We start from the raw sequence: 27,940 nt of genomic DNA on the forward strand, positions 1-27,940 counted from the left end.
CAACATGGAGTTGCAAATGACTAATTTTTGCAGGTGTTTTTAAATTAGTAGTCATGGAGATTCTAAAAGAGGTATGTGCTATATTTGGGACGCTGAGGCGCCTATATAAGTTACCTTGCGTCAGATTGTAAGGTGTGACTCTTGAGTGACTCTTTGAGGAGAGTGTGTGAGCACCAAACAATCTAGAGAGGGTAGTGAGCTTTATTGTTGAGAGAGTGAGTGACAAGTGTTTGTACTCATCTATTTTTACCTCTTTTAGTGGATTGTTTATCTCCGGGCTTGGCCCCCCAGACGTAGGCGAGTGGACGCCGAACTGGGTTACCAACGTTGTGTGTCTCCTTGTGTTTGTTTGTGTGCTTTTTCTTTATTGATTTGTGTGAGACTTCTATGAGTGCTTAAGTGCTACTTAATACCCACAAACCACACCGGAGGAACTAACATAAAACATTTTCATTTAGAGTCTGCAACATCAAAAGAATGGTTAGGTTGGGAACCCATGCAAGTCAGACGTAAACTCCACCACAGTAACCTACATCTTAGTGTTGGGTTTCTTCCAAATACTACCTTGGTCGCTAAGAAGAAGTTCCACCAAATCGGAAGCTCTCGGCGGACAAGGGAAATTAGGGAAGGTGATGAAGAAAGGACAAGTTATGCTTCGTTAGAAGCACCACAAAAACATAAGAAAAGCAAAGAAATTACCCACATGAAGAAGAACTCCTCTCATATGAAGAAGGAGGAAAAGAGAACTCTAGTACCCAGTGGCTTCTCTAAGAAAACAAATGGTGAAGAAAGGTCCTCTCTACACATTGAAAAGAAAAGACTGCCATGCCTTGAGATTGCAAAGGGGCAATCTTGGCATTTCTCAAAAATTATCACCTCCATAACTAACGGAGGGAGACGGGAGGGACTAAAAGATAATACTTTGAAAAAGGAAGGACTACAAAAAATGTGTTTTGTTAGAGGGTTTGTCCGGCCATTTTGAAAACGTACAAGGACCAATAAATAATTTACCCTTTCATTTATAATTTGTTTATATTTTTAAAATAAATTTGTTATTTACTTATTTACCTATTTCACTCAAATAGAATCTAAACAACATCAATTAAAAAGAAAAAAGAAAAAACTGTACTTGAATTGGTCCCTTTAATATATAATATTGTCCCTTTAGTTCCCGATTACAATTACAATTTATGTCAATTTAGTCCTTATATAATTTTAATTTAGAAATGTTATTCTACATATAGGAGTCGTTTAGCATCGTTTCTGTTTTTTCATTTTTTTTATTTTTGTTTCGGCTTTGTTTTGTTTTTACTTTGTTTTTGTTTTATTTTCAATTTTTTTGAAAACGAAAACATGTTTGGATACACTAATTGTTGTGTATTTTAAAAAACTAAAAACAATAACACGTTTGGTTAGCACAAAATTATAATCACATTTTTTTATTATTTTTTAATTTATATTTTTTAATTTTTTATAATGCTTTATTTTTTATATTAGTTTGATTGATTATATTATTAAATAAAATTAATAACATAGATTGTTATTGTATGGATAAAAAATATCTCATAAAAATTGTACTATTTGAAACAAAAAATATTTTGGGTTTTACCTCAAAAAATTATATATACATATATATTTAAATTGATCCATCCGATTTTAAAAAAATAAAATAAAGAGATAGGAGGGGCAATATAGAGTCATAGACATAATTTTTTATTGAGATCAAGTAAAAAGTCAATAGTTCCAACAATAGATTTTCATAAATATTTTTGCAATATATATATATATATATATATGTGTGTGTGTGTGTGTGTGTATTTTATATGTTATATCCTAATTTATAAAAATAAAGGACAAACAATAATTTTCACAAATACTTTCAAAAAACATAATTTTTATACTATATAAACTAATTTGTAAAATATCAAGCCCAAATAATAAATTTTTATAAATATTTTTCTTAAAAATATATTTTTTTAAATTATTAGTATTAATTTGTAAAAAAATTGATATTTTTAAAAATTAAAAATTAAAAATTAAAAGGAGAGAGAGAGAGAGAGAGAGAGAGAGAGAGAGAGAGAGAGAGAGTAGAAGAGGAAAGGTTTCATACTGGGACAAAGAGATTTGAAAATGTTTCCAAAAAAAGTTGAAAACATAAAAAGTTGTTCCCTGTTTTTTTGGAAACAAGAGGATTGTTGCCAAAATTTTGAAAACAAAAACAATGTGTCAAACATGTTTTCTGAGTTTTGTTTCCAAAACATGAAATTGAAAAGAAAAAAACAGGAATTGACAACAATGCCAAACGACCCTAAGTCTTTAGTATTCTTATCTATTTTTTTATGATGTGTTATTTTCTATATTAGAATATTTTTTAAAAAAACCAAAACCAAAATTGTTTTAAACCAAGTTCAAATTCGAATCCAAATCTATGCATTCTTCCAAACAAATAACCTCTCGATTTCCCTATTTTGAGATTCTAAAAGTATTTCACTTTGCAAACCATTGATGTCATAATCTTCAATTATTTTATACAACATGGAAGTAACCTTACAAGGGTCATAGCTAACATAATAAGAGGTCTAACTTGAACTTATCCATAAATACATTCAATTCAATTGCTTATAAATAAAACAACAAAGTAGAGTTTATCTTACGGTAAATATATTGAGTGGGCCTTGTACTATGGTTACTTTTTATTTTAATTATCGAACTTTAATTTGTATCATTTTGATCACTCAACTTTAATTTGTGTTCAATGGGAGGGTACCAAGAGTATTACAAAGAGAATTTGATGACATGTACATTGTATTTACCATTTTAACACTAGTTCGTTGTGTCATCTTCATATGCAGACATGACACATCATCAAAGAGAGACACATACCCACTTTTATTGATCGGAGAACTAGTCAATAAGAGTGAATACGTGTCTCTCTTTGATGGCGCAGCATATTCACACATGTAGATGATGCCCAAACTAGTGTTGATATAGCAAATCCGGTATATATGTCATCAAATTCTCTCCGGAATCCTCTTGGTGCTCTCCTAATGAATATAAATTAAGGTTTGGTGACCAAAATGATATAAATTGAAATTCGTTGCTCAAAATGAAAAATAACCATAGTACGGTATTCACTCAAAAAATTTACCCATTTATCTCCAGTTCATGTTGAACATAAAACTAAGGAATCTTGTAGGACATGTTCACAATTGGATTGGCTAAAAATAGAGAAAAAAAGAGCAAAAAATTCTAGCAATTCATTGTTTATAGTGCATCAGACCATCCTCAACTCTTTTCTTCAAATATTTTACACGATAATTCATTCCTTTTACCACTTATTCCATGGGTTTAAGTTTAAACTATTCTTGGTGTAGCTAACATAATCTGATATGCAGGCTACACATAAATACTGCCAACTTGTATAAGATTACACAATGTTGGGTTGTGGACTACACATCATGTACGTTTATAAGGATATATATGCAAAAGTTGTGTAGACGTAGATAAATAACATTTATAATTGCGTATATTTTATCACTTTTAATTTTAAAGGACCCAATTTTAGTGATCTAAATAAAATCTGGATAGGGTCCTAATTATTTAAAATTAGATTTGTGGATTTACATAATAATAATATAATGTGTAAAATTCATGGGGGCAAACATCAAGTCTATGATGGGTAGACTTGTAATTAGCCCCATAATTTTTTTTATGAATAGGGTGTGGTCTTTTACTGAGCACATAACAATTGGGATTCAAAATTAGGGTTTCGTCCGAATTAGGGTTCCCATATCTCTTTCTGTGTGCAATCAGTTAGAAGAGGCATAAGGCCCAATCATCAACATTAATGGATGTGGATCCTCTAGTCCTGGTGGAAGTCTAAGACCTGTGCAGAGCTCTTGATCACAAGGGTGTTTATGGCCATGCAATTAAAGTTATCCGCCTGAACTTGATTGCTTATATGGAGTGGTTTTCACGAATCAGGGGGATAGTTCTGTAATACCCTGAACCTTTGGATACCTGTTGGAAAATATATTTAGGGTATTACTACAGTTGCAGTAAGATTTTTGTACAGAGTAATTTTGGTGAGAAACCCAAGTGGAAAGAACAAGGACTTAAATGTAAAAGTTTTTAAAAGATTTTGGGTTAAAGAATAAATGAAAAGGATGGACATGAAATGTTTATGGAAACCGAGGACTGAAAGGTAAGATGGAAGGGATCTTTTTAAAATGTTATGTTATAACATGGGGACCGTTGGGTAATTTGAAAGGACCTTTTGAGAATACTATTTCATAATTCAGGGATCATTGGTGAGTTTTGCAGGGACTGGTTTGTAAGAAATTATATTTTGAGGGACTAAATGTGAATTTCGGCTGAAAACTTAAGTTGATGATTATGATGATTAAGGTGTTAATGATGATGGTTGGATTGGAATTGATTGGGTTTAACCAAATTGATTTGGTTGAGTTGAATTGAATTGATTGAGTTGAGTTTGATTTGGTTTAACCAAGTTCATTTAATTGAATTGGAATTGGGTTTGGATGAGAATTGAAGTGGTTGGGTTTAATTGAATTGATCCGAGTCTGGGTTTGATCAAATCAAGTTGAGTAGTGGTTGGACTTGAATGGTTTGGTTGAATTAAATTGGTTTGAAGTTGATTTGGGTTTGGTTTAGATGTTGGGCTAAAGGTTTGGGCTGAACCAATTGGAAGAGAATTGGGTTCAGTTGAACCGAAGCTGGTTCAACAGAATTTGTATAAGAATTAAGTTGGTTCAAGGCTAGTGAGTTTAATTAAACCTGGTTCAGTGAATTTGAGTTTGGTTCAGTGGAATTGAGGGTTGGTTCAGGTTGGTTCGAGAATGGTCTAGCCCCAAATTGAGTTGGCTTAAGTGCAATTGGAGACCAATTTGATTATCGCAAGGTCGGGGTTTGAACCGATTGGAGTGGAGTGGGCTCAATTGAGAGTGGGTTATTGCTTTCATGTATTTTTCATTGGGTTCAATTATGTTTTTAGTTGTCATATTTATTTATTTTTATTATGTTATCCTGTTAGGTGTTGATTAGGCTTGGGAGGGAGTTCCCGGGCCCTAGAAGGAACTCAAGGACACTAGGTGAGTTGGTAGTGGCTATTATTTTTAAATAATTGATTAATTATTATTATTTTGAAATAATTGTTTAATAGCTAGTATTTTGGAAATAAATGTTTAAGTATTTCATTTTATCATGTTTAACCGTATAAGGTCGAAATATACTTATATTTATTTTTCCTACGATGTCCATGATAACCCGTATTGATACATCAGTTTTGTATAATTATATGTATTTGTGAATAGTAGAAATACATGTATATGTGATTTAATTATTCAATTAATGTATTTATTTTTTTGGATGATACATATCTCTCTTTTGATTTGGAATGATTTGTGAAATCATGTGCAGCGTATTAAAATGTTTTTACCCGATAATATTTGTGGAATTGGTTTTCATTCCCGGTATAGAAATGGTATACGTGGATCAGGCTCTCTTGGTATTATACATTGTTATACTTTTTAGCATTGGCTTTGTGGAAAATAATGGCTATTTCCGTGATGTGAATGTTTGTCTCGGATAAGGATCCCGTGATATGATTTATATCGATTGTATTATCATTGTATTTACTTGATGGTTTTGGAGCGGTGACGGGCTGGGCTAAGGCCCGACTCTGCGATGAGTGGGTCCCCACGAGCCGGCCTTTAGAGGTGGCGTGGTGGACTCGTGTCACGCCCGAACCCTAACTGGCACGTGGCAACCGCCTGACGATAAGAAGTGGGTCCCACAACGGCCCCACTTTTCAGGTCGCCGTAAGGGCTCAATATAAACCCTGTTATCACAATTATATAACTAGAAGACAACATAATAAAAAAATATCACAAATAGGGTTCCCTAGTACTAGGAACCCTAAACACAAGTAGCAACTAATAATAAAGACAAAACCCGTGGGTTTTAAGATACAACCCGAAAAATATAAATACAAGAACCACATATAAGGTCAAGTCTAGTGGATCCATAGAGGGTACATGCATACTATAACAAACCTAAATAAGAAGTGCAGATAAACCTCTATCTTGCAGCTGACACAACTCGTCAACGTCGCGATGCGAAAAGATAAAAGGGGAGTAGTGAGTAACTGGATGTTACCCAGTGAGTGGTGTCAGCATAGATGTAACAGAGTGATAAAGTATTTCAAATGGTAATTCAAAGAAATAATAATAGCATATAAAATCAGTTCCAAGTATTCAACATATTAACAAATAACACAAGATTCATCAATAGTAAAAGCAAATAACATTTTAAAACATAATGAACATAGCTCCAAAAATACAGGCTGGCCTAAAACAGTTCCCACACTAATCGTGGCCGCGACTAGATGTGGGACCACCAAGGAGTTTTTAAAACTTTTTAAAATTTAAAAGGGTGCCTTTCCTTGGTGTTGGCCACTGAGATCCCCATGTGGTGACCCCGGGTTTCTCACATAACAGAACCCCCTGTCAATGGCTCCACGCATCTCTTGACCAGGGTAAACCAGGGTTAACCATGCCGCCTCCCATCAGGCCGGACCGTGGAATCCCACACTGCAGTGTCGGACTAAAGTCCGCTGTTACCATCAAAACTAAATGCCACAATATAATTCTTTTCAACTTCCAATTCAAATAATCCATCATACAATGTTTAAATACGGAAATGTACATCAAACCATATCTCATTTGCATATAAATACGGAAATGCAAGTAAACATGTTTCTTTCAAATAAATAGGTATAAGCATTCTAGTTTTAACCATTTCAAGTAAATTCGTACTCAAAATATATATATATCAAAGGAAGTCACTTTATCATCAAGTTTATGTGATAAAACACATGAAGAAATACTTTAGTCCTCTTATTAAATCTATGCAATTATAAATTTAACCACTCATGTGAATCCGATCGTCTCGTCCTGAGACGCACTCACTGATCGGCGAGCTCCTTCCCCTTGGAGGACGCTTCGCCACCTAGATACAAGCAGGGAATTCAAATTCTAATGAACATAAGAATGATAATCACAAGAAAATGTATAAAATACGATTATACATGTCTAATACAAAACATTAGGGTTTTAGGGCAAAAACATCGTTATTTTTGGATCCAAAACGATCTCAGAATGGAGTAAAACTAGTTCCAATGAGTTCAGGGTAAGAAGAGCTTCAATGTGGACCAAAGAAATACCAGATAAGGCATAAAAATTTTTCGATTGCTACAGTAATTTCGAATTACTCATGAATCTGAACCTTATACTATGGTTTTTCTCCCAATTTACAACTCTAAATCAAAAAAATTTCTTCTACAACATTCTCATACATGCATTATAAATCATTGGCTTCAATTTAAGCCTATGAATCATCATATTCATGGAGAAATCGAAATTTTTTTATATTTCTAAAAAAACAAGGAAATACTGGGTGAAATACAAAAACAAAAAAACATTGGATATAAGGCTTCACTGGATTCGGGAGTGAGAGAGGAATAAGTTTGGTATTGAAGGTCGCGAAAATTCTCGCCGGAAAGATTTTTTTGTTTCTAAGTTTATGCTCGGCCGAACAAGAAGAACAAGAAGCAAGGAAGCAAGGAAGCGGGAAGGAAAAAGAACTCTCCGGGCTTTTCTCATTCATTCATTCATTTTCATAAATAGGAAATGACCTAATTGCCCTCTTAATAGAAAAAAATCATAGAAATGGATCCAAATGACGGAATTGCCCCCGATTTTTCACATAAAAACTACTATGCAAACATGCAAAAATGCCACTACTACTAAATGACCATTTTACCCCTAATGCAAGCATAAAAATCTAAATAGGCCCGAGGTCTAAATCAGGACAGGGTACAACAACCTGAGTATTGATTTCTACGAGGGCGATTCAGTGGGAGCGAGAGCCCCAGGTCGGATATTCATCGGTAGCCGGGGTCACCGACCGTGAACCGATGGGTCAACGTTAAGGACATGAGTTCCTTGACGGCTCCGAACCTAGCCCAGCGCCACAGCGAAGGTTTAGAGAGTTTTCTAGACCATGTTATCTCGGGTGAGTGTTGGGTATTGCTTTTATTTTGAATTTGAAATTTATGTTATTTTTTTGAATTGTGATGAGGACGATCTCTCACAAAATTTGTGTTTTCCGAGAAAATCAAATTGATGTTGATCTATGTTGAATTTATGTTTCAAAAGTTCTTTAAAAAAATGTATTTTTGCTAGAATTCGGTATTTTGGAAAAGTTGGAAAAAAATTATTTGAGAAGTTGGTATTTATATACTTTATATATCATCGTATTTAAGTATTTGAAAATTATTAAGCCACTACCGACCAACCGAATGTCTTTGTAGGCTGCAGGGAGCGGGGACCCTAGATCGCTCGATCGAGTATAGAGCTAGTCGAGGGTTGAGTCCAGGACTCGCAGTGGGTCCCCCTTTCTTTATTTCTTGTCATTGGTGTTGTGATCTTCAGAGCGGTTGTACCCGCAAATTTGAGTTATTAGTATTCATGATATTTATGTATTTGAAACTGTAGTTGGAGTGAAGCTGTAAATTGTGATTTGTAGGTCTCGATTTTTGTTTAAAAAGCAGTGTCAGTTTCCAGTTAAAAGGGAATTTTAACTGATGGGTGCCACATTTACCTCAGTAGAAGGGGTGGATGTGACAAGTTCATTGATCGGTTTATATATTAATTATCTATACATTATATATACATGATAAAAACATTGAAGACTTTGAAAAATCCATTGGTTAAAATTATATATATTAATTCATGATATTGTTTCCTTGATTAAGATGAATTCTTTTAGAGATCATGCATGCTAACAGATTTGAATATATGCTTATATTTATTCTTATTAAATTGATTTTCATAATTATCAAAAATCAAAGTTCAAAAACACAATTAGTAATTTATATTAATTTAAATTTTAATTTAATATAGCAATTTAACATTTGGATTTTAGTTTAATTGTTGTGGATTTATTTTAGATTATCATGAATATAATTTTTATCCATCAATTTAATATTATCATTAAATGATATTATTATCAATAATTTTGTGTTATCATGGTTGTGGTTGTAATCCAATTTGTTTTTAATAATCATTAGGAAATACAACAACTTAGAGTTGCTTGTTATAAACTTTTTTGTCTATTTATTTAAACAGGGAGAAGCGGTATTGTCACCAAAGTGACCTTTGTTGTAGAAACCCTTTGTTTGTAAATAACAATAATGTTAATGCATGCCTAATTTCATGCAAGCAAACACGTCGGCCTAAAGGGCTGTTGTCAGGCGGAGATTTGTTTGCATATATTGTAATGAGTTTTGATAGTTATGAGGTGTCTATTGTGAGTACTTAGTCGGTCAAAAGGAAGGCTTTTGTACTTGACTGGATCTTATTAGTGAATTGAATCTCTGTCCAAATACTAGATTTGATGTCACTCGATTAACTTAAAGATGGGTTGTTGTGATTTATATGTTTTGATTATTAAACTTGTGGTTAATTAATTGTGAGCTAATTATTGAATATGTTTTTCTATGTACAGGTGATATCATGAGTGTTGATAATGTGTTTGCTATACTCAATGGCATTCCCATGCTTAATGGCGCAAATTTCAAGACTTGAAAAAAAGTAAGGTAACACTTGTTTTGGGATGTATAGATCTAGACTATGTGTTAAGGGAACCATGTTCTGCACCTTTAACAGATCAAGGCTCCATTCATGGCAAAAGAATCTTTGAGAGGTGGGAGCGGTCTAACCGTATAGATCTAATCATCATGAAGAATACAATCCCAGAGGCTTTTCTGGATACTATGTCTAAGGAAAAGGATATTAAGTGACACCATGGAAGAACGCTTTGTAAGAAATGATAAGGCGGAGACTAGTTCTACCCTAAAGAAACTAATCTCTATGAGGTATAAGGGTAATCGAAATATAAGGGAGTATGTCCTCCATATGTGTTATATAGCTGGGAAATTAAACGGTTTGAAAATTGAGCTGCAGAAGATGTTCTAGTACATATAGTGTTGATTTCTCTCCCTCATTAGTTTAGTCAGTTTGAAGTGAATTATAATTGTCAAAAGGATAAATGGACATTAAATGAACTCATCTCACATTTAGCATAAGAGGAAGACCGGATGAAACAACGTAAGGTTGAGTGCACTAATTTAGTATCTTCAAGCTCCTTTGAAGAAGAGAAAGAGTTTAGAGTAATTATGTGAATATTGAGCTTATAGGGATAAACGTCATTGTTGTGGATCCGCTTGCATTAGCAACTATAGTTTTTAATAAGAATGTTGCTTATATGGTCATCATTAGTAGAGATGCTTTGATTAGTGGGAGTTTATATTTAGTTAGCTTAACATTTGCATTTATATCATGACATTTTTAACATATTTTATGAAATATTTAGTTTATTCATTATTTTACTTTGAACTATGATCTCATGAAGTCTTTAAAGTTGGACCAGTTAGAAATAGACAAGCGTAGATCACATTGGCTTGTAACTTCTATGCTACACATCCATACTTGATCTATGTCGTTAGTTAAGTTGGTATATGTGATCATTGTGGGTTTAGTTGTATAATACTGACAACTATTTCCCCTTTGTTCCATGTATAAATGAGGCTGATTGACGAGGATTGATTTAGATGATTTTTCAATATATAATTCCCAATCATCATAGGCACTTAACTAGCGAGTTTGAACATATCCTTGATGTCATTGTAAGGCTCTCCCTCGCAGCTGAGAGGCTGTAATCTTAACCTTCATCTGCGGCAGAGTCGCTCCAACTTCAAAGAAACACTCAACTTGCATTATTTGGCCCTTGTTGGTCCACAATGTTGCTAGTGGGCACCAGTTCACAATACTGGATATTGAAACCTCCAATCAGACTCTTGAGTTCTACTATAGATTGGCTCTAGTATGTCCTCTTATCGTCATTCCACTTCCTCTATCATATTTATGAACTCATGACGTAACTCTTAAGAGCGTGTGCCTTCTGCCATGGCCAAATTATCGTATCTCTGATACTTATTGATGAGTGTTGAATAAGAAGAGAGTAATAGGAAAGAATATAGAAAGGAAGGAAGATTAAATATAGAATGGAATCACAAGAAATAGAAGAGAGAAGATGAGAGAGGAGATGAGAAAGGACTAAGAAGAGGTTAATTTTATTTATTTCTTTGTATAATCTAAAACAATTGCTTACACCACATATTTATAGACTCAAAACCAAAAGACAATAACAACATCCCAACAAAATATATAAAAGAGACAATGGTAATTTAAAATAACTAAATTTGTTTAAACTATCTCCTAAATACCAAACATGTTCTATCACACTACTGGTTCTTCTCTTTCTTATTAGCACCAGTCAATTTTTCCAAATTGATGTTTGAGGTAGTGGCAATGTTGAGGGCTAAAGGAGAGGGGTGAAGAGGACCTAATTATATTATACCTTGCTTGGATAGGGTGTAGTGAGGGTTCAAAAGTAAGGAAAGGGAAGGGAAATGAAGGGTTCAACCAGTACTTTGTTTGGGGCAAAGGTATTTGATAAGTGCCTAAATGTACTTAGTTTTATATACATCTCTTATAGACTTTGCATGTGATTTTTATAGAATTGATGCCCGTTTCATGCTTAATCTTGTGCTATTTACTTTGTAGGGCATGAAGAAGCCATGGGGAACTCGAAGATACGATTTGGGCGGAAAAAGAAGCAAATTTGTAGGTATGATATCGTAGCATTTACTATATTAGTTTATGTAGCACACACAAAGGATTCTTCATGACCCATAAGAAAACGGCAAGAAAAATACCCAAACTTTCTGCCAAATCAAAATGACCCACAAGGCATCGGTAAGGCAAGGACTGATCCTCCAAACATACCAAATTGATCTCCGTGAGGACTCCCTTGCGGCCCGTAAGACCTGGGGAGGTAAAAAGCAAAGTTTTAGGGCAGTTTCAAGAACTTTTTTCTCTTGCCCTTTTTGGGCCACTGCCCCACCTTTCTTGGGGCCATTTTTTGGTGATCTACTACACAATCTTTACCAAGAGGAGGCAATTAAAGGAGGAGTTTTTGGGAAGATCTAAAGCATCAAAGTAGCCATTGTGGAGAGATCTCAACGGCGTCATCGGCAAAGCTTTAAGATCTTCACCTATCCAAGGAGATCTCAACATAGAGGGAGTATTTCATACTTCTTTTTTTGTATTTACTTTCCTTGGTGTTGTATAAGTATTCCTTTTTCATGAGGAACTAACTTATTTGGTGTTTTGGACTTATTAAACCCTAGGGTTGTTCTTTATAACTTTGGATGGTCATCTTTATTGATGTAATTTTAGATGTTTGATTTCTCTTGTAAAAACTTGTAGTTTGTGATTTAATCTATCATGATTTCATGTCATGAATTACATATGGTGATCTCTATGGCTCTTGTATGAGTTATACTCGTAGATGCAGGATGCTCACTTGTACTTGATCTTGGATAGATTAAAAGGGGTTCTTTGTATCGATACGCCGAGGGATTCAGGTATTTGGTAGCCCTCCGATTGTTTAGTTGAATCCTAGATTAGGTTCACACCCATTAGAGATCTCCCCGAGCACTTTGTAATCATAGAAAGAGTTGATTTGGAAGAGACTCCGGTTAACACTCGTAAGGTTTTAGCGGTTAACTACCATGGGATTTGGGGTTAATCTATTTTAGAGATTTTTTGGTCCGAATTGCCATCACAACTTCATCCTTAGTTTAGGGCTTAATGACAATCCTATGGGGATTCCTTGTCCAAATCATCCCTTCTCATGCTTAATTTTCCCTTGAATGCTAATTGAGTGTGTAGTAGTAGCCCTATCTTCTTTTTAGTTAGTTTGATTCCTTTCAGTAGTTATTATTCATCACTTGGAGTTTTAGGTTAGGAAATAGATGAAAGGGAAGTAATAGTAGCTCCTTGGCCCCATGGAATATGATCCCCTGTGTCATACACAGGGTATTACTTAACGACCCCATATACTTGCGGGCAACACATTAGTAAAGTAAAGACATGTTATCAACTCTTATCTGTTTGATTTGAAGGTAATAAAAGGTAAGGTTATATACTTATATTATCGAAATACCATTTGAGCCTCAAATGTTATGTAGTGATAAACAATGGATTAATATGCAAAAAGCAATTCATCAAACTAAAATACTTAAATTGGTATTGGTCCCTCTACTTTTTCTCTCTTCCATTTTTAGTCCTTTTACTCAGAAATGCTTCCAACTAGTCCTTCTACTCTTGAAAATGAGCCCATCTGGTCTTTTTACGTTTGAAAATGACCCATCTAGTCCCTCGTAAAAAGATTAAATTAGCTCATTTTTTAGAGTAGAGGGACTAGTTGGGAGCATCTCTAAGTAGAGAGACCAAAAAGAAAGAGAGAAAAAAGTAGAGGAACCAATTAGAGTATTATACCAACTAAAATTACCTTGTGAACAGGAAGAACATCTCCTTTTATACATTGAAACCTAATAAGGGATTTCCCTATCAATCCTATCTAAGTAAATTTAAAAAAATAGCAATTCATTTCATTTACATATTCTATATGCTAATTGAAATAGATCATCACAAACCTGTATATCTACACATTCAAGATGTACCGCTACTTATTCACAACTTCCATATTCTATATATACAATAAAGAAAAATCACCGGTAATTCCTTATTAATCTACCCAAAATATTAATCTATTGAAGCTATACCATCTACTAAAGCTGTTCAATTAACCTATACATAATGTTTTACAAAATAAAGCAAAATACACATTGTTTCCTCAAAATTAAACAAAATACACAATGTTTCATCAAAATAAAGCAAAATACGTTGCATTTGGTGATGAACCCCTGTTTTGTTAACATGCATCCATCAACTCCTCCTACAAAAAATAATAAGAATGATATTATGATTTTAATAAATATGCCTTACATTAATTTACCTAAAATTATTCAATGTTGGCAAGGAATAGGATGCTAACCTTCTACTTTAATTTCATGGTTCATGATCGTAGCCCATCAGCCTCAAGAATAAAGACTTGCAATGCTCACTATGGCATTTAATGAAATCTTCCAACATCTTGGAATCCTCAATAAGGAACATGTAAGCGTTGGTCAAAAAAGGTTGTGAGATTCCTAAATCGGTAAGCATGACTCTCACAACACAATCTTTATATGGATTTGGGTTTGCAAAGCATTCCCTTGTACTATTTTTTGTTGTCACCACCATTGCCTGAGATGCTTTGATCATTTCAGTGGTTGACTGAAAGATAGAATTAGTGACCAATTTAATGGCCACAGACAACTTGTTAAGATTGCCATTAATATCATATCTTTTAACCTTCTTGGATGTAAAAGTATTTTGAGTTTCAAGTCGAGATTGTTGATTTGTAGGCATTGGTGAGGCTTTATCTTTAACCTCCTTGTGATATACATCCACATTTTCATTTTCACTCAAATTTTCCAAGTTTGCAATGCCCTGGGTAACCATGAAATCAATTTCATCAATTGTATTTTGTTCATTTTGAGCTCTTTTTTGTCTCATCTCTGATGCAATTTTAGTTAGTTGCCTAGTTGTTCTATCCTTTCCATCTAGCTAAACCAACTTTTCGTAATTCCTAATACTTTTGTTCATTCATTCAGTAGTTTCCTATTTGACCTATATATGAAACACTGTTAAGAACATGACAACTACTGCTATGTCTATTATATTGTATTACTATTAATAAAGGAAACTAACCTCAATTAGGTGTTGCTATACTTTAGGTTCAGCATCCAACATTTTTGTAGTTAGATTCCAAGCGGATCCACTCATTACATCCTTGAACATATCATAGTATTGGATAAATTTCTTTTAATATCTTCCATGTGGTTTTGAGTCTTTCCTTGTCTATTGACTTATCCTGAAATGTACTCTTCAACTCAATAACTATGTTTTCTAATGCATACATAGCAAAAGTTCCTCTAACTCTATTCCCCATTACATGTTGATGCAAGTATATCTCAACCAAAGCATCATCCATGATAGAAGTCCATATCAACATAGAATTGTAGTCATAACTTATTTTTCTCTATAACATATTTTAAACTACATCAACAACAAACAAGATTACCAATGACAATAATAAAAGAAAATAATAATAAAATATAATAAAATATTAACAAAGGGAAAATAAAGATTTAACCATAATCAAAGAGTGACAATAAACAGACATGGCATATTCAAATATTTAAGTATTTTCAGTTTTCGCTAAAAAAACTTAGCAACATGAGTCGCCACTTGATGATTCATATTAAAAAAAGTAAGCAATAAGACACCAACTAGTCACTCTAACCATTCAAAGTCACTTAACATAATTAATCCACATTTCAACCTCTATGGCATCCCTAATAATTTCCCTATGAGTGGTTTCTTCATTATTTTCCCCATTACGGTGATGTCCTTTATATGCTTCTTCCTCAACTTTGTCATCAACTTGTGCAAGTATTGTATCACCTAGGTCTATACGTATTAAATAATTATGCAAAATACAACATGTAAAAATAATCCTCATCTGTCATTGCAAACCATAATGAGGCTCAGCCAAGTTTTCTATTATAAAGAAATGCTTTTTAAGGACACCAAATGCTCGTTTCGATAGAATTATTTAAAGATGTATGACAAAGCTTAAATAATTTGCATTCCATAGTGGATTTCTTAAATATTCTTTCATGTGACACCACTCTTCTCTATTTGGTATAATAAATTTATTACTCAACATGAATCTAATATTAACAAGGTAATATAATATATATAGTTTTTTTTCTATTTTTAAATTAAAATAAAAAAAATTATATTCACTCAATTATAATAATATAATAGTGTATGTTTTGATTATATTTATGAATTTTAATAGTTCATTAATAAAAATATATAATATAAAATTTATTTTATTAATTTTTCTCAATACGTTTTAGAATTTGAGATGAATGTTGAAGTTGTTGTGTTGTTATAATATCTTGTAATATTTTTATTTAATTTGATATTATAAAGTTTCTAATTAACACTTTAAATCAGCTAAAAAAGTTAAAACATTAATTTTTTATTTAAAAAAAAATGTCAAATTGAATCAAAATCCGTGGAGATAATTGTAGTATTGAGAAGATAAAAACTACACATAACAGAGCCATAAGGTAAAGTCTCCATTTCTTGATTAACCTCTGACAGTTTCCCCTTTGTTGTTTTTTCTTTGTCAAAAAGCAGGACTGGGGACATGGATAGGGTTTATGTGGCTCTCAGGTGTTCCATCGGTCAAACACTGGTTTGTGTTCTGTAAATAAATAAATAATTATTCAATAGTATCCCAATTACTTTTTATATATTTACATTACAAAAATTTTCAGCAAGACTTACCTAGCTAATATATTATTAAATTAAAATAATATTCATATAATATCCAATGTTTCTAAAAACTTGTTATTTTTTTAATCAAAAGTCTCATGCAGAACAGAGGAAGAAGAGGTCATTAATGGCGTTCTCCATTCTCCTCTCCTCTCCTCCTCCATCCCGCTGCTTCTTTCCATCCGCCCCCTCCTCTACTTCTCTTTCCTATGCTCCATGTCGCATCTCAGTCCGCCTTTCTCTCCGCTCTCGAAGGAGGTCCTCAGTCTGCAGCACCATCACATCGTCGGCAGCCGGCTCTTCCTTGGAGCAAGACAAAGTAAGCGCGATGTTTCCCGTATTTCATTCCTTTGGTTGGTTTTCCATTGAGATCTGTTGCTTTATGTTTATCTTGAGTGAAAATAGAACTTGTTTGAGCTCCGAGTCTGGTACTTTTGCTAACTACTACTTCTTGGCATGTGCTTGTTCTGTTCTTTTTCTATTCATTTCCAGTGTTAGCTGGGGTTTTTTATTTTTATTTTTATTTTTTATTTTTTGATTTATGATTTGTTTTTACCCCCAAATCCATATTTTCTCTGTTTTTTTTAGGACAAAAAAACCATAGATTGAGCTCCAAGCATGGTCATCTCTTTACGAGTTATCTAATTTTCAGTGTTTTTGGGATTTTTATTTAATTTAATAATTTGTTTTTTCACTCAAATTCATCTTTTTCCATTTATTTTTGAGGAAAAGACCTTAATGGAAAGGCGTCTTGAGATGTGAAATTTCTTTTTAGTTTTTTTCCTTATAAAGAAAAGTTCAGTGTTATTGGGATATTTATCTCATTGATTACTTGATTTCAGAATGAGAAACGGACTGGGCCGGATTTACCTACTCTTTGGAGGAGATTCTACAAGGTGGCAGCTCCGTATTGGTTCTCGGATGACAAAAACCAAGCAAGACTGAGGCTTGCTTCTGTGTTTGTTCTCACCTTGGGAACAACAGGAATTAGTGTTTTATTTAACTTTCTGGGTCGGGACTTCTATAATGCACTTGCTAGTAAGTGATTGATTTGGTAGGCTGTTAATCTTGATGATAATTTGGGAATTCAGAAATGGAGTTGTTTGTTGGCTACTGTGATTGAGTTGTAATGTTTGTATTTTTTGCAAGACAAGGACCAGGAGCAGTTTACAAAGCAACTTCTCTACTATTTAGCTGGTTTTGCTGGTGGAATTCCGGTGAGCATATTGCTGCATTCTTGTAGGTATTGCTCTCCTAGAATTTCTTGAATCAGTTACATGTGTTCCCCTGCAACGGACATATATTACAAATTTCTTTGGTGTATAGATTTTGTGTTAATTAAAGTGGAACTATTTAATGAAAGCTATGCATGGGATTGCTTACCTGGAGTTTTTGTTGGGTTGTTTCCAAATATCTTATATGTTTCTTATCTCTCTTTGAATTGAAGTTGCTAGCTCTATGCTCTATCAGTATAAATATTGCATTTTCAATATACCATGTTCATGGAAAGTACTCAAGGTCTGATTTTGGTTTTTTCATGGTACATCATATTTATATCTATTTTCGAGTTAAATCAGAAAGGAAAAGATTAGTAAAGCAGCTCAACATATTAAATGATGTGAAGTTGATAAATCAGAAGAGGTAAGTCTCACATATTTGTAGCGTAATTCAAAGATGAAAGGAGTTGCTTAGTTCCATTATTTCTGTTGTTTGCTCTTCTCAATTTTATCACTTGTGAGGGTGTTCTACATGAGATAATTTGATTTCATTTTACACTCTTTTAGACCGTTATTCTTATTGCCGCTTAAATGTCAAAGATGTCAACATTCAAAGAAAAATTTTACTCAGTATATATCCTTACAAAAGATGATGAAGATAAAACCTTTAATTAGTTTTGGTGTACACACATTATCTAGGATCACTCTTTCTATGCCATCAATAGGGTGCAATAGGCCTAACAAGCTAGCAAATAGTAGAGGCAATCCGAATGACACACAGAAGGTTCTTGCAGGATCAGACAAATCCAGGTGTGCAAAATTCTTTTCAGACTTATGTTTGATTGCTCACCTAGGTTTTTGCAGGTCTTCTTATGGTTATATAAGAAGGATATCTTCTGAATTTCATTATGTGCGGAGCCTAAGAGCAATTTTATGCGTTTTTGTTTTCTTTTTTTATTGAAAGCAATTTTTATGTTATTTTTCTTGCTAGAAATTGGATTTAGTCATGGTGACATATGGCTCTATTGTTGGACTATAATCTTTAGATCTTTAGTCTGGTCTATATGCTACTTTTGGTTTTTTTGTAAGATTTATCACTTGCTAGGCTTTATTTCCTTTTGCAGGTCTTTGTGCTAAGAGACTATGCCAGAGAAACACTTTCTTTAAGATGGAGATCCTGGATGACAAGCTATTATATGGATCGATATCTCAAGGACCGGACCTTTTATAAGATTCAATCTCAATCTATCATTGATAACCCTGATCAACGGATTGTTGATGATCTAAGCTCTTTTACTGGAACAGCGCTTGCATTTTCTTTGACACTTTTCAATGCAGCTGTGGACTTGATATCATTTAGTAACATTCTCTATGGGATCTATCCACCACTGTTTGTTGTTCTTCTTGTATATTCCCTTGGTGGAACAGCTTTAAGTGTGGTACTTGGAAAGGTGATTTATTTTTTCAGTTGTTATATCCTATCCTTCTCTTTTGGAATTTGAAATAATTTGATATGGTATTAACCACAAAATGAAATGGTTTCTGTATTTCAGGATCTTGTCACATTGAATTTCATGCAAGAGAAGAAAGAAGCAGATTTTCGCTATGGACTTGTTCGTGTTCGGGAAAATGCTGAATCAATTGCCTTTTATGGGGGGGAGGGAAATGAATTACAACTATTGGTGGAGCGTTTCCAAAGAGCTTTTGAAAATTTAACTGTATGTTAATGCTCTCATATGTTAATGAATTCAGTAGTAATGCTTTACTTTAACTTTCCTCTGGTACAATGTCCTTGGTACTTCATGCCCGTAGGTAAGTTTTATTTAATCTTCTAAGTGACATGTCATTATAATCACAAAGATTGGTATTCCAATAATCATACATAAGATATTTAGCTCTGGTATTCCAATAATCATTTATAAGATATTTCGCTCTTTCATATAATTCTATGAAAAACTGTGAGCATTAGTTTTCACCTTATTGTAATGAGACTTTGCATCTCTCTCTCTCTCTCTCTCTCTCTCTCTGTCTGTATGCCAATTTTTCCAAATATTCTGCTTCAAATACTTATTTTTCAAAATTTAAATATAATGGAGAATAATGCACTGAGAGATCTTTAACATGATCAACAATTCACTGAATAACTACTTCAGTTCACACGATGTTTCCTCCCTGTAAGTATGATGAGGTTATTATCCTTGATCTATGGACTAGAGAATTACTTTGTGTTAAGAGCACTTAGCAATTTTGCATTTGGATTAGAGAATAGGTTATAAGATAAAAATTAGGAGAGTATAACTGCTTTGTGGACAATGTCAACATGCTATCTTTGAGAATACTCATTCTGCCCCAATGTCAAATTCATTTTCATATTTAATTATTCATAGATGCAGCAACTATGGTTATTCTAATTTTTAATTGCATTGTTGAGGCCATTTCTATTTTTGGAAATGAGCTAAGCACTTCTTTCAGACTTCCGGACTGCTAATAATTACTCTTTAAAAGCAGTTCATCTTTTAGATATTTGTCCTGTTCGATTTTGTAGCTGCAGTTGCATCTAAATCAAATGCTCTATTTTTATCAAAGTTTTATGAGGCTTCTTTGTATTAACAACTGCATTCGTTTTTGTTTGATCCTCTAAGGCTACATGTTATTTTTGTAATTGTATTTGTTTGTATTTCCTGATATGCTTCTTTAATTTCATTTAAGTTTTCCTAGATTCACCTTTAAAGTAAGTTAGTTTGTGGGTATGTGCCCTAGTAATTTCTGTTATTATATCAATAACCAAAAACTGAATTTATGAAAAATCCATTTTAGAATTATCTGGGGATGCACACTCGCATGAGTAAATACCCATATGTTTACCTATGTAACACTTGAATTATGGCCATCCTTGTGTGTAAATGTAGACTGATGGGAGGGGCACTGGTGCAAAATATGGTGATTTGTAATGGCATGCATAGAAACTTTATTAAGATGTTAATAAGACAAATTAATGACTATATATATGTGAAAATCAACATATGGTTGATACCTTGTGCTAAATATATATATTGGGATACATCTAAATTTTTCTTCTATTTTTGTTTTGCAGAAATTGTTGATTGCTTCCCGTAATCTGGAGTTCTTTACCAATGGCTATCGGTACCTTATACAGATTCTTCCTGCTGCGGTTGTTGCTCCAATGTACTTCTCAGGAAAAATTGAGTTTGGGGTGATTAATCAGTCAGTCTCTGCGTTCAATCATATCTTAAGTGATTTCTCACTTATTGTATACCAATTCCAGGCTATAAGTGCATTCTCAGCTGTCATCGAACGGTTAGGTGAAATGCTTGTCTTTTCTATTACTGGTGTAGTATGTGATGATCATTTCACAATTATCTATATGCACTACGCAGAAATGAGTGTCTGATTTTGATTGGTAACCACTTGCTAGAAAATCTGCTTTGGTCATAAAATTATTAATGCTTCACATCTTGATTGAAACCTAGCTTGTAAATGATCTCTCGGTTGTGTTGCATTAGAGTATTTCATGTTCAAATTGTCTGTTCTTCAAGTCTATGCACATAAGAATAGCGTTTCTGTTCAATTTGTTATTTTGTTATCATGTAGTCCTTAACTTGATTGTTCAATAGCTTGAACTTTTATCACTTGGTCTTTCTAATGATGTTTAAGCCTTCTCTTGTGCAGGTGAATTCGATGATATTTTGGATGGTCATAATTTCGTGGACAACTCCAAACTCAACGACACAAAAGGAATTATGATTATCTGTCGCAGCAAGCCAAATCAAGCTTGCTTGCAGTCAAATGGGTCTATTGCTGTGGACATCTCTCAGCATTTACTGGAAATTCAAAATTTGACATTAGAAACTCCAAGAAAGAGTGATATTCTCATAAAAGATTTGTCTCTGGCTATCAATGATCAAGATCACTTACTGGTAAATAAATTTTCACAGCATCCCTAGCTTGTGAACATAACTTTCTGATAACATTTATCTCAATAATAGGTAATGGGTCCAAGTGGAAGTGGAAAAACTTCACTGTTAAGATCTTTGGCTGGACTTTGGACCACTGGTAGTGGAAATGTAATATTTTACGGGGAAGATTCAGCACACTCTCACCAATTAGTTTCATCAGAAGCATCGTCTCATGATCCAACCACAACGTTAGAAACAAATGAACCTGAGAAGTTGAAAAACACAAGAAGTGAGGACATATTTTTTCTTCCTCAAAGACCATATATGGTTCTTGGAACTCTTCGCCAGCAACTTCTTTATCCGACATGGACAGATGATTCATTCAGCGAAGCAAGTAGCTCTCGTAAGTGGCATGTCCTAATTCATGTTCTTAATTATTAGTCAAAATCAGGCATCTTCACATCTTGTGGTGATAAGTAGATAATTGCAAAAATGCTGGATATATATTGTATAGCATTGCCTACTTCTCAACATATGATTTTACTTATGATATTTTAATTGTTAAATTTGTCTTTTTACCTTTATTAGGCCTTCTTCATATGGACTTGCACATATTTTCTTTCATTTTATTTAGTTTGGTCACACGCATGAGAAATCCTTAAGATATGGTGCTACATCTCATCGTCAGATTTATATATTTGTGATCCATTGAAATTTCTAGTTAGTTATGAATTTATATTTCTTATTTATGTTTAACCGATAATATCCTCATAATTCCTTTAATATGTCTAGATGTGTATGTCAGTTTCTTGCCTTTAGGAATCTGAAAGTGATCAGCCTTATGTTCTCTGTGGTTCTACGTGTACTGCCTGAAACTTCAATATTTATTTCAAACAATGATTAAATTTAAATAATCAACAAACGAAGCACTGGTTAATCATTTTTGTGTTCTCCCCGTTCTCTCATCCAGTTCATCATGGTATGACATAGTCTCAACTTCTCATCATATCTCCTTAGTTTGAGAGAAAGGTGTAAACTGTAAACTGCAGTTTCATAAATTACATAGACTATTTATATAATAGGTTCACATTTTTAGTTCATTGTCTCTGTGGAAAAACCGGATGGACCCAAGCTGTTTATATATTATAGTTCATGGTGAAGGTGTAATGGAGGGACCAAAGCTGTTTATATCTTATAGCTCATGTTAAAATTTGATTTGTCAGGTGACCTGCTATATTTGCCTCAAGTTCCTACATTTAAGCATCAAAAGCCCTCAGATGATGATCTCATTAGGATGTTAGAACTTGTTCATCTCGGTGGTGTTTTGCCACGTTTCAATGGCTTGGATTCCATACATGAATGGTCTAGTGTTCTTTCGCTTGGTGAGCAGCAGCGTCTTGCATTTGCTCGGCTGTTACTTGCAAAACCGAAATTGGTGCTATTAGATGAATCAACAAGTGCCTTAGATGAAGCCAATGAGGTATGTGTATGTGTTCATTAATATCCCTTCAATACCAGTAACCTCTTTCATTCTATTATCATACAATTATGTCCAACTTTCAGTGAGCAAACAATGTTTAATCTTGCAATAGACTTTTTGACATCATCTGATTTTCTTGCTTTAACGGTGTTTTCTACCTCAGCGTCTATTTGTTTTTTACCTTACAATTTACTTAATTATATGTAGGCTCATCTGTACAGACTGATTGAATCGGTGGGAATTACATATGTCAGTGTTGGGCATCGAAGAACACTTTATAACTACCATAACCAGGTCTTGCGCATATCTAAGTTTGACCCAAGTAAAAGCAATGAACGAAATTGGCACCTCAAATCCATTGACAAGGTCACTGCTGATGAGCCGAAAAAGATTTCGCCATCTAGCTAGCCTGGTTAAAATTTTTATTATCACTATTTATTATCGATGCTCTTTTAAATGCATGAAGCCTGGTGATAATTTATACTTCCAAATTTCATTTTTCATGTTTGATGATTAATCAATACAAGCATGATCTGCTGCCGGTGTGCTTTGGTTGATGATTGCAATTGGAACGATGTATCGTCAATGTCCAAAAGTAGATCGATTTCTATAGTGACACACAAAGCATATGTAATTGTCTATGGGCGCTTGGATGTGCCATAAACATAGATGAAAGTGACTTATTTGTTGACAATGTCATGTTTTGTTCCAAAGTTTATGCTGTTCCTTGAAATTTCAAAGTTTTATTCAAGAATAAATTTAATAAGACAAATTCCCTCTCTTCATATTGGGCGGGTTCACAGTTTCAGTGGGTTTTGAGGTAATATTCTATGTAGAAATAAAATGAAAACTCTTACAGTTATAATTAAATAGTTCTTTATAATAGAAGCTATTAGCATATCTTAATGTTATAAAAGTTTCGTGAATTTATTGCGCAAATAAATAAATAATGTAATTAAATTGTTTTTTAGTTAATATCATATTTAATATAAACAAAAACTTCAATGTAAAAAAAAATATTTAAATTTGTTCTGGAGTAGTTTATGCAATTAGTAGAATAATTTGAATAGATTGTAGAAATTGAGTACCTTTTAATCCTCTGTTGCTGTGTGTTCCGGGTATCCATTCAAAATGTAATTTCCTTTTTTAAAAAGATAATTATTTTAAAATGTATATTTGACTATTTTTTCAAAAAAAAAAAAATTTATTTGATGCATATCAAATTCAACAAAATCAATTCTGCTAGATTGATACAAATAAATTGTGGATGATAGTGAGCAAGGTCTAGTCTACAAGGATTGATAATTTAGTCCTTTTACTTTTGAAAATGGTTCTACTTAGTCTCTTCTATTCTAAAATAAGTCAATTATTGGTTGTATTTTCAAGAGTCAGGGACTAGATGGAAAGATATTAAGGGTAGAGGGACTAAATTCGGTCATTTTCAAGAGTAGAGGGATTAGTGGGCATATTTCTAAGTAGAGGGATTAAAAGGGAAGAGAGAGAAATGTAGAGGGACCAATTCGAGTATTATATTTTTAAATTTTAACTATTTGGGTTGTGATCATAATAAGCACGGGTAAATCAAGGAAAAAGAGGAGAATATTTTTTATTTTTTATTTTTTAAGTAGGGTTAGTTGGATAGTTTTTTTTTTTTTTTAATATTTTAGAATAGTTTTATAAAACTGTTCTTAAAAAAAATATTTTAGCAATAGAATAAACAAGAAAACGTCTAAGCAACTTGACTTTGACTTGAATATTAAGCAAGTGTATGTAAAGAATTACTCTCCCCATGATGGAGTGAGAGTTTTGTCTGTCTTGTTCTTGTAACAAGTTTTCTTTTTCTCATAGCTGGTGTTCCCCATGGCGTCTTCATCCAGAGGAAAGGAGGTGTTGGACCTTTGTGCTTGGCTAACGCTTGAAGAGGATGAAGACCAAGGGTTAGAGATTGAAGGAGTTGGGGAACTTCCAACAACTTTGGTGGTAAGAAAGTTCATTGTTGGCTAGTTTTTGAATGATCGTCCGGTCAACTTTATGGCTATGCAACATATACTAGCTTCGATTTGGAGGCCGGTGAAGGAAGTTGTGGTAGTAGAAACAAGTAGACATAATTGTTTTCTTTTCCAATTCTTCCATGAAGTCACTACAATAGAGAATTTGTGTACTTTAACTGGAACAAATAACCAAGAATAGAGGAAAATAAAGAAAAAAAGAACCCCAAAATAAATATTCTAGCATGTGTACAGTCCTATACAATGAAACTCCTACTAATCATTCAAATGAACCTTCATAGGTCGGCAACTTACCATGTAAAGATTTCCAATAATCTTAACCCCTCCCCCACACTTAAAATCATACATTATCCTCAATGTGTGTAAAAGAGTATAAAGGAGACGACAATGCAACAATAATATTAGAGGTAGATGGAAGACGATTACTTCCCTGTTAAAAATTGAATATACATACTCCTTAAACTAGCATGGTGCATTCGTTGTTGTGCCCAAGTGGTAGACGTTCACTCAAGGTCAAGAAGAGACCGAGTGAGTATCCCCTTTAAGTTGAGGGTGTTGGGTGTTGCTGTCATGCCCCGAACCCGGCTCTCCATGCCCAGTGCGCTGATAAACGGCCACACACCAACCAAGCCAAGACCCAGTAGGCATGCAAGGCCTCAAAACCTATTCTCAAAATCACAAAATCTAACAAAGAAGCGAAAACTAAAAACAAGAACAGAGCTCAACACTAAAAGAAACAAACAAAGTGTTTTGCACAATCAACACAAGTTTAATCAAATAAAACCTATGCTCACAACAAACAGGACTTATTACATGCTAATTAAATTGGCGATGACCCAACGATCCCCGCTAAGCTATCCGCCACTCACCCCTACTCCTGATCTGAAAAACTATCAACAATATTTATGAGCTTGACAACCCAGTAAGCACTCACTAAAAATATAGGGATCACTTATGCAAAATCATAATTTATCAAATTGCAACATCAACAAAACAAATTTATTTCATGTAAACACAGATGAAAAAAAACTGCGCATATAAGTCTCCCAAACAACTATTGCCAAAACAAAATCACAAAATTTATATATTTACCCTCGGTGACCTGAGAAAAAATTAATCAGAAGTCATATTTTTACCCTCGGTGATCCTAGCCAAAATTATCAAAGGCCATTATTCTTCACCGACGGCAAGCTGTGGGAAACTATAGTTTCTAGAACATAATACGTGCTGATGCGGTCGGTGTTTAACCCCTAGTGACAGGGATATTGCATAGTTAATTGGGGACTAATTTCTAAATCAAAATACTTCATGTTCACAAAACAATAAACTAATCGGGCAAATCACAAGAATTTACAGTAACGTGATAGAATCCAAACATGAACAAATAATAAAAACAATATTCGATAATCAAAAATTAAATAAAATACTTGAAATTCAGAAAATAAATAATCTAAATTTAATAAATAAATTAATCATAAATCAAATAATATCTGAAATTCAAAAAATATTAAATAACCTGGATTTGATGAAATGAATTAAAAATTCAGATTTTAAATATAATATCTGAAATTCAAAGGTTAAACAATTTGAATTTAAACAAATGAATTAAAACTGAGGAATTAAACAATCCAGATTTTTAAATAAATAATAAACCTTTTAGATAAATCTAAACCAAAATATCATATCATTAACATGATATTTACATTAATTTTAAAATAATTCCGAAAATAATAATAAATAAATGATTTAAAATACAAATAAAACAATACTCTTCTCAAAAATTCCAGATATTAAAAAACTAGAGTGTACACATATAATCAAATTTATATGTGGGATACTTACATGATATTCGCTAAATTTCCAAAAATCCAATTTGATTCTCACTCAACTCTCCACAAAAGAACCTATAGACATAAAATTAGTTCAGTAATCCTAACTTTACAAGTCATCGAGGATTTTTGGATTTCAAGCATAAGATACAGACACACTATTAGGGAAGAGATATAGAACTTGTATGAATCTATTCTTATAAAGGATCAGGTAATAAATATTATTGGATAAAATAAGACCTCAATTAAAACACTGCACTTCCTAACCTAAACAGCAAAGTGCAACAAGAAGACAACTAATCTGCTAAAACATTACTAATTAACTCCTGAAGGATAATACATATATATATATATATATATAACAACATCCATATATATCCACACATCACACACACACATATATATACACAAAACACACACACATCCATCAAAAGTGAAATGTTGGGATTGCTAACACCATCAAAAGGAAAACTTTGGCTTGACTGAAAGTCCATTTCTCCTCTTCCAACAAGTCCGTACAATCATAATGGCATACATATCTAATAAGACATCACTATACAACCTAAAGTAATTACAATGGCATTAACTTAGCCTCCCTGAAATTAACGATTAATAAGGAAGAAATAAAACCGAGACTCACACCACATAAATAAATAAATATAACATCAAGACTAGGCCGAAAACATGGAGAAGTAATGCTTGCATGCATTCACTACACCATGCAAGCAACCCAAACAAGTTTATCTTAATTGCACTAATCATGGCCAAATAAAAACGGGGGATCATAAAAGCATGACTCAATTTGAACAGAACAAGCATATTGAGGAATAAGATGATCAACAAGATAAGAATATGATTCAAGACTACAAAGCAGCTTACAAGGATCAATACACCAAAATTAAAAGATCCAACAATAGACTTACCTAGTAACTCCTCACAATCATGGCATTGGATGGAGACCACTCAACCTTGCTATCCACTCTAAGAAGGCTTACAAGAGAAGAGAGAAGAGGATTTATCAATTCCTAATTACCTATAAAATC

The 27,940-nt window shown here is 33.3% G+C and overlaps 1 protein-coding gene across 2 annotated transcripts; it reads left to right on the top strand.

Annotated features, from left to right (window-relative positions):
* Nucleotides 1–16,514: 16,514 nt before the first annotated feature.
* Nucleotides 16,515–23,844, top strand: LOC120258908 (ABC transporter D family member 2, chloroplastic). Of its 2 annotated transcripts, XM_039266379.1 has the most exons (10): nt 16,515–16,764; nt 17,288–17,483; nt 17,595–17,662; nt 18,787–19,113; nt 19,216–19,380; nt 20,757–20,985; nt 21,353–21,600; nt 21,670–21,982; nt 22,803–23,059; nt 23,267–23,844. In XM_039266379.1, the coding sequence occupies exons 1-10, from the start codon at nt 16,573–16,575 to the stop codon at nt 23,465–23,467; spliced, it is 2,196 nt and encodes a 731-aa protein (XP_039122313.1). In that variant the 5' UTR covers nt 16,515–16,572; the 3' UTR covers nt 23,468–23,844. The 2 variants fall into 2 exon arrangements, with proteins under 2 accessions (XP_039122313.1, XP_039122314.1); XM_039266380.1 differs by lacking the exon at nt 16,515–16,764 and having other exon boundaries at nt 17,332–17,483; nt 17,600–17,662.
* Nucleotides 23,845–27,940: the final 4,096 nt, after the last annotated feature.

The sequence above is a fragment of the Dioscorea cayenensis genome, chromosome 4 (genome assembly GCF_009730915.1).
Source record: "Dioscorea cayenensis subsp. rotundata cultivar TDr96_F1 chromosome 4, TDr96_F1_v2_PseudoChromosome.rev07_lg8_w22 25.fasta, whole genome shotgun sequence".
NCBI lineage: Eukaryota > Viridiplantae > Streptophyta > Magnoliopsida > Dioscoreales > Dioscoreaceae > Dioscorea > Dioscorea cayenensis.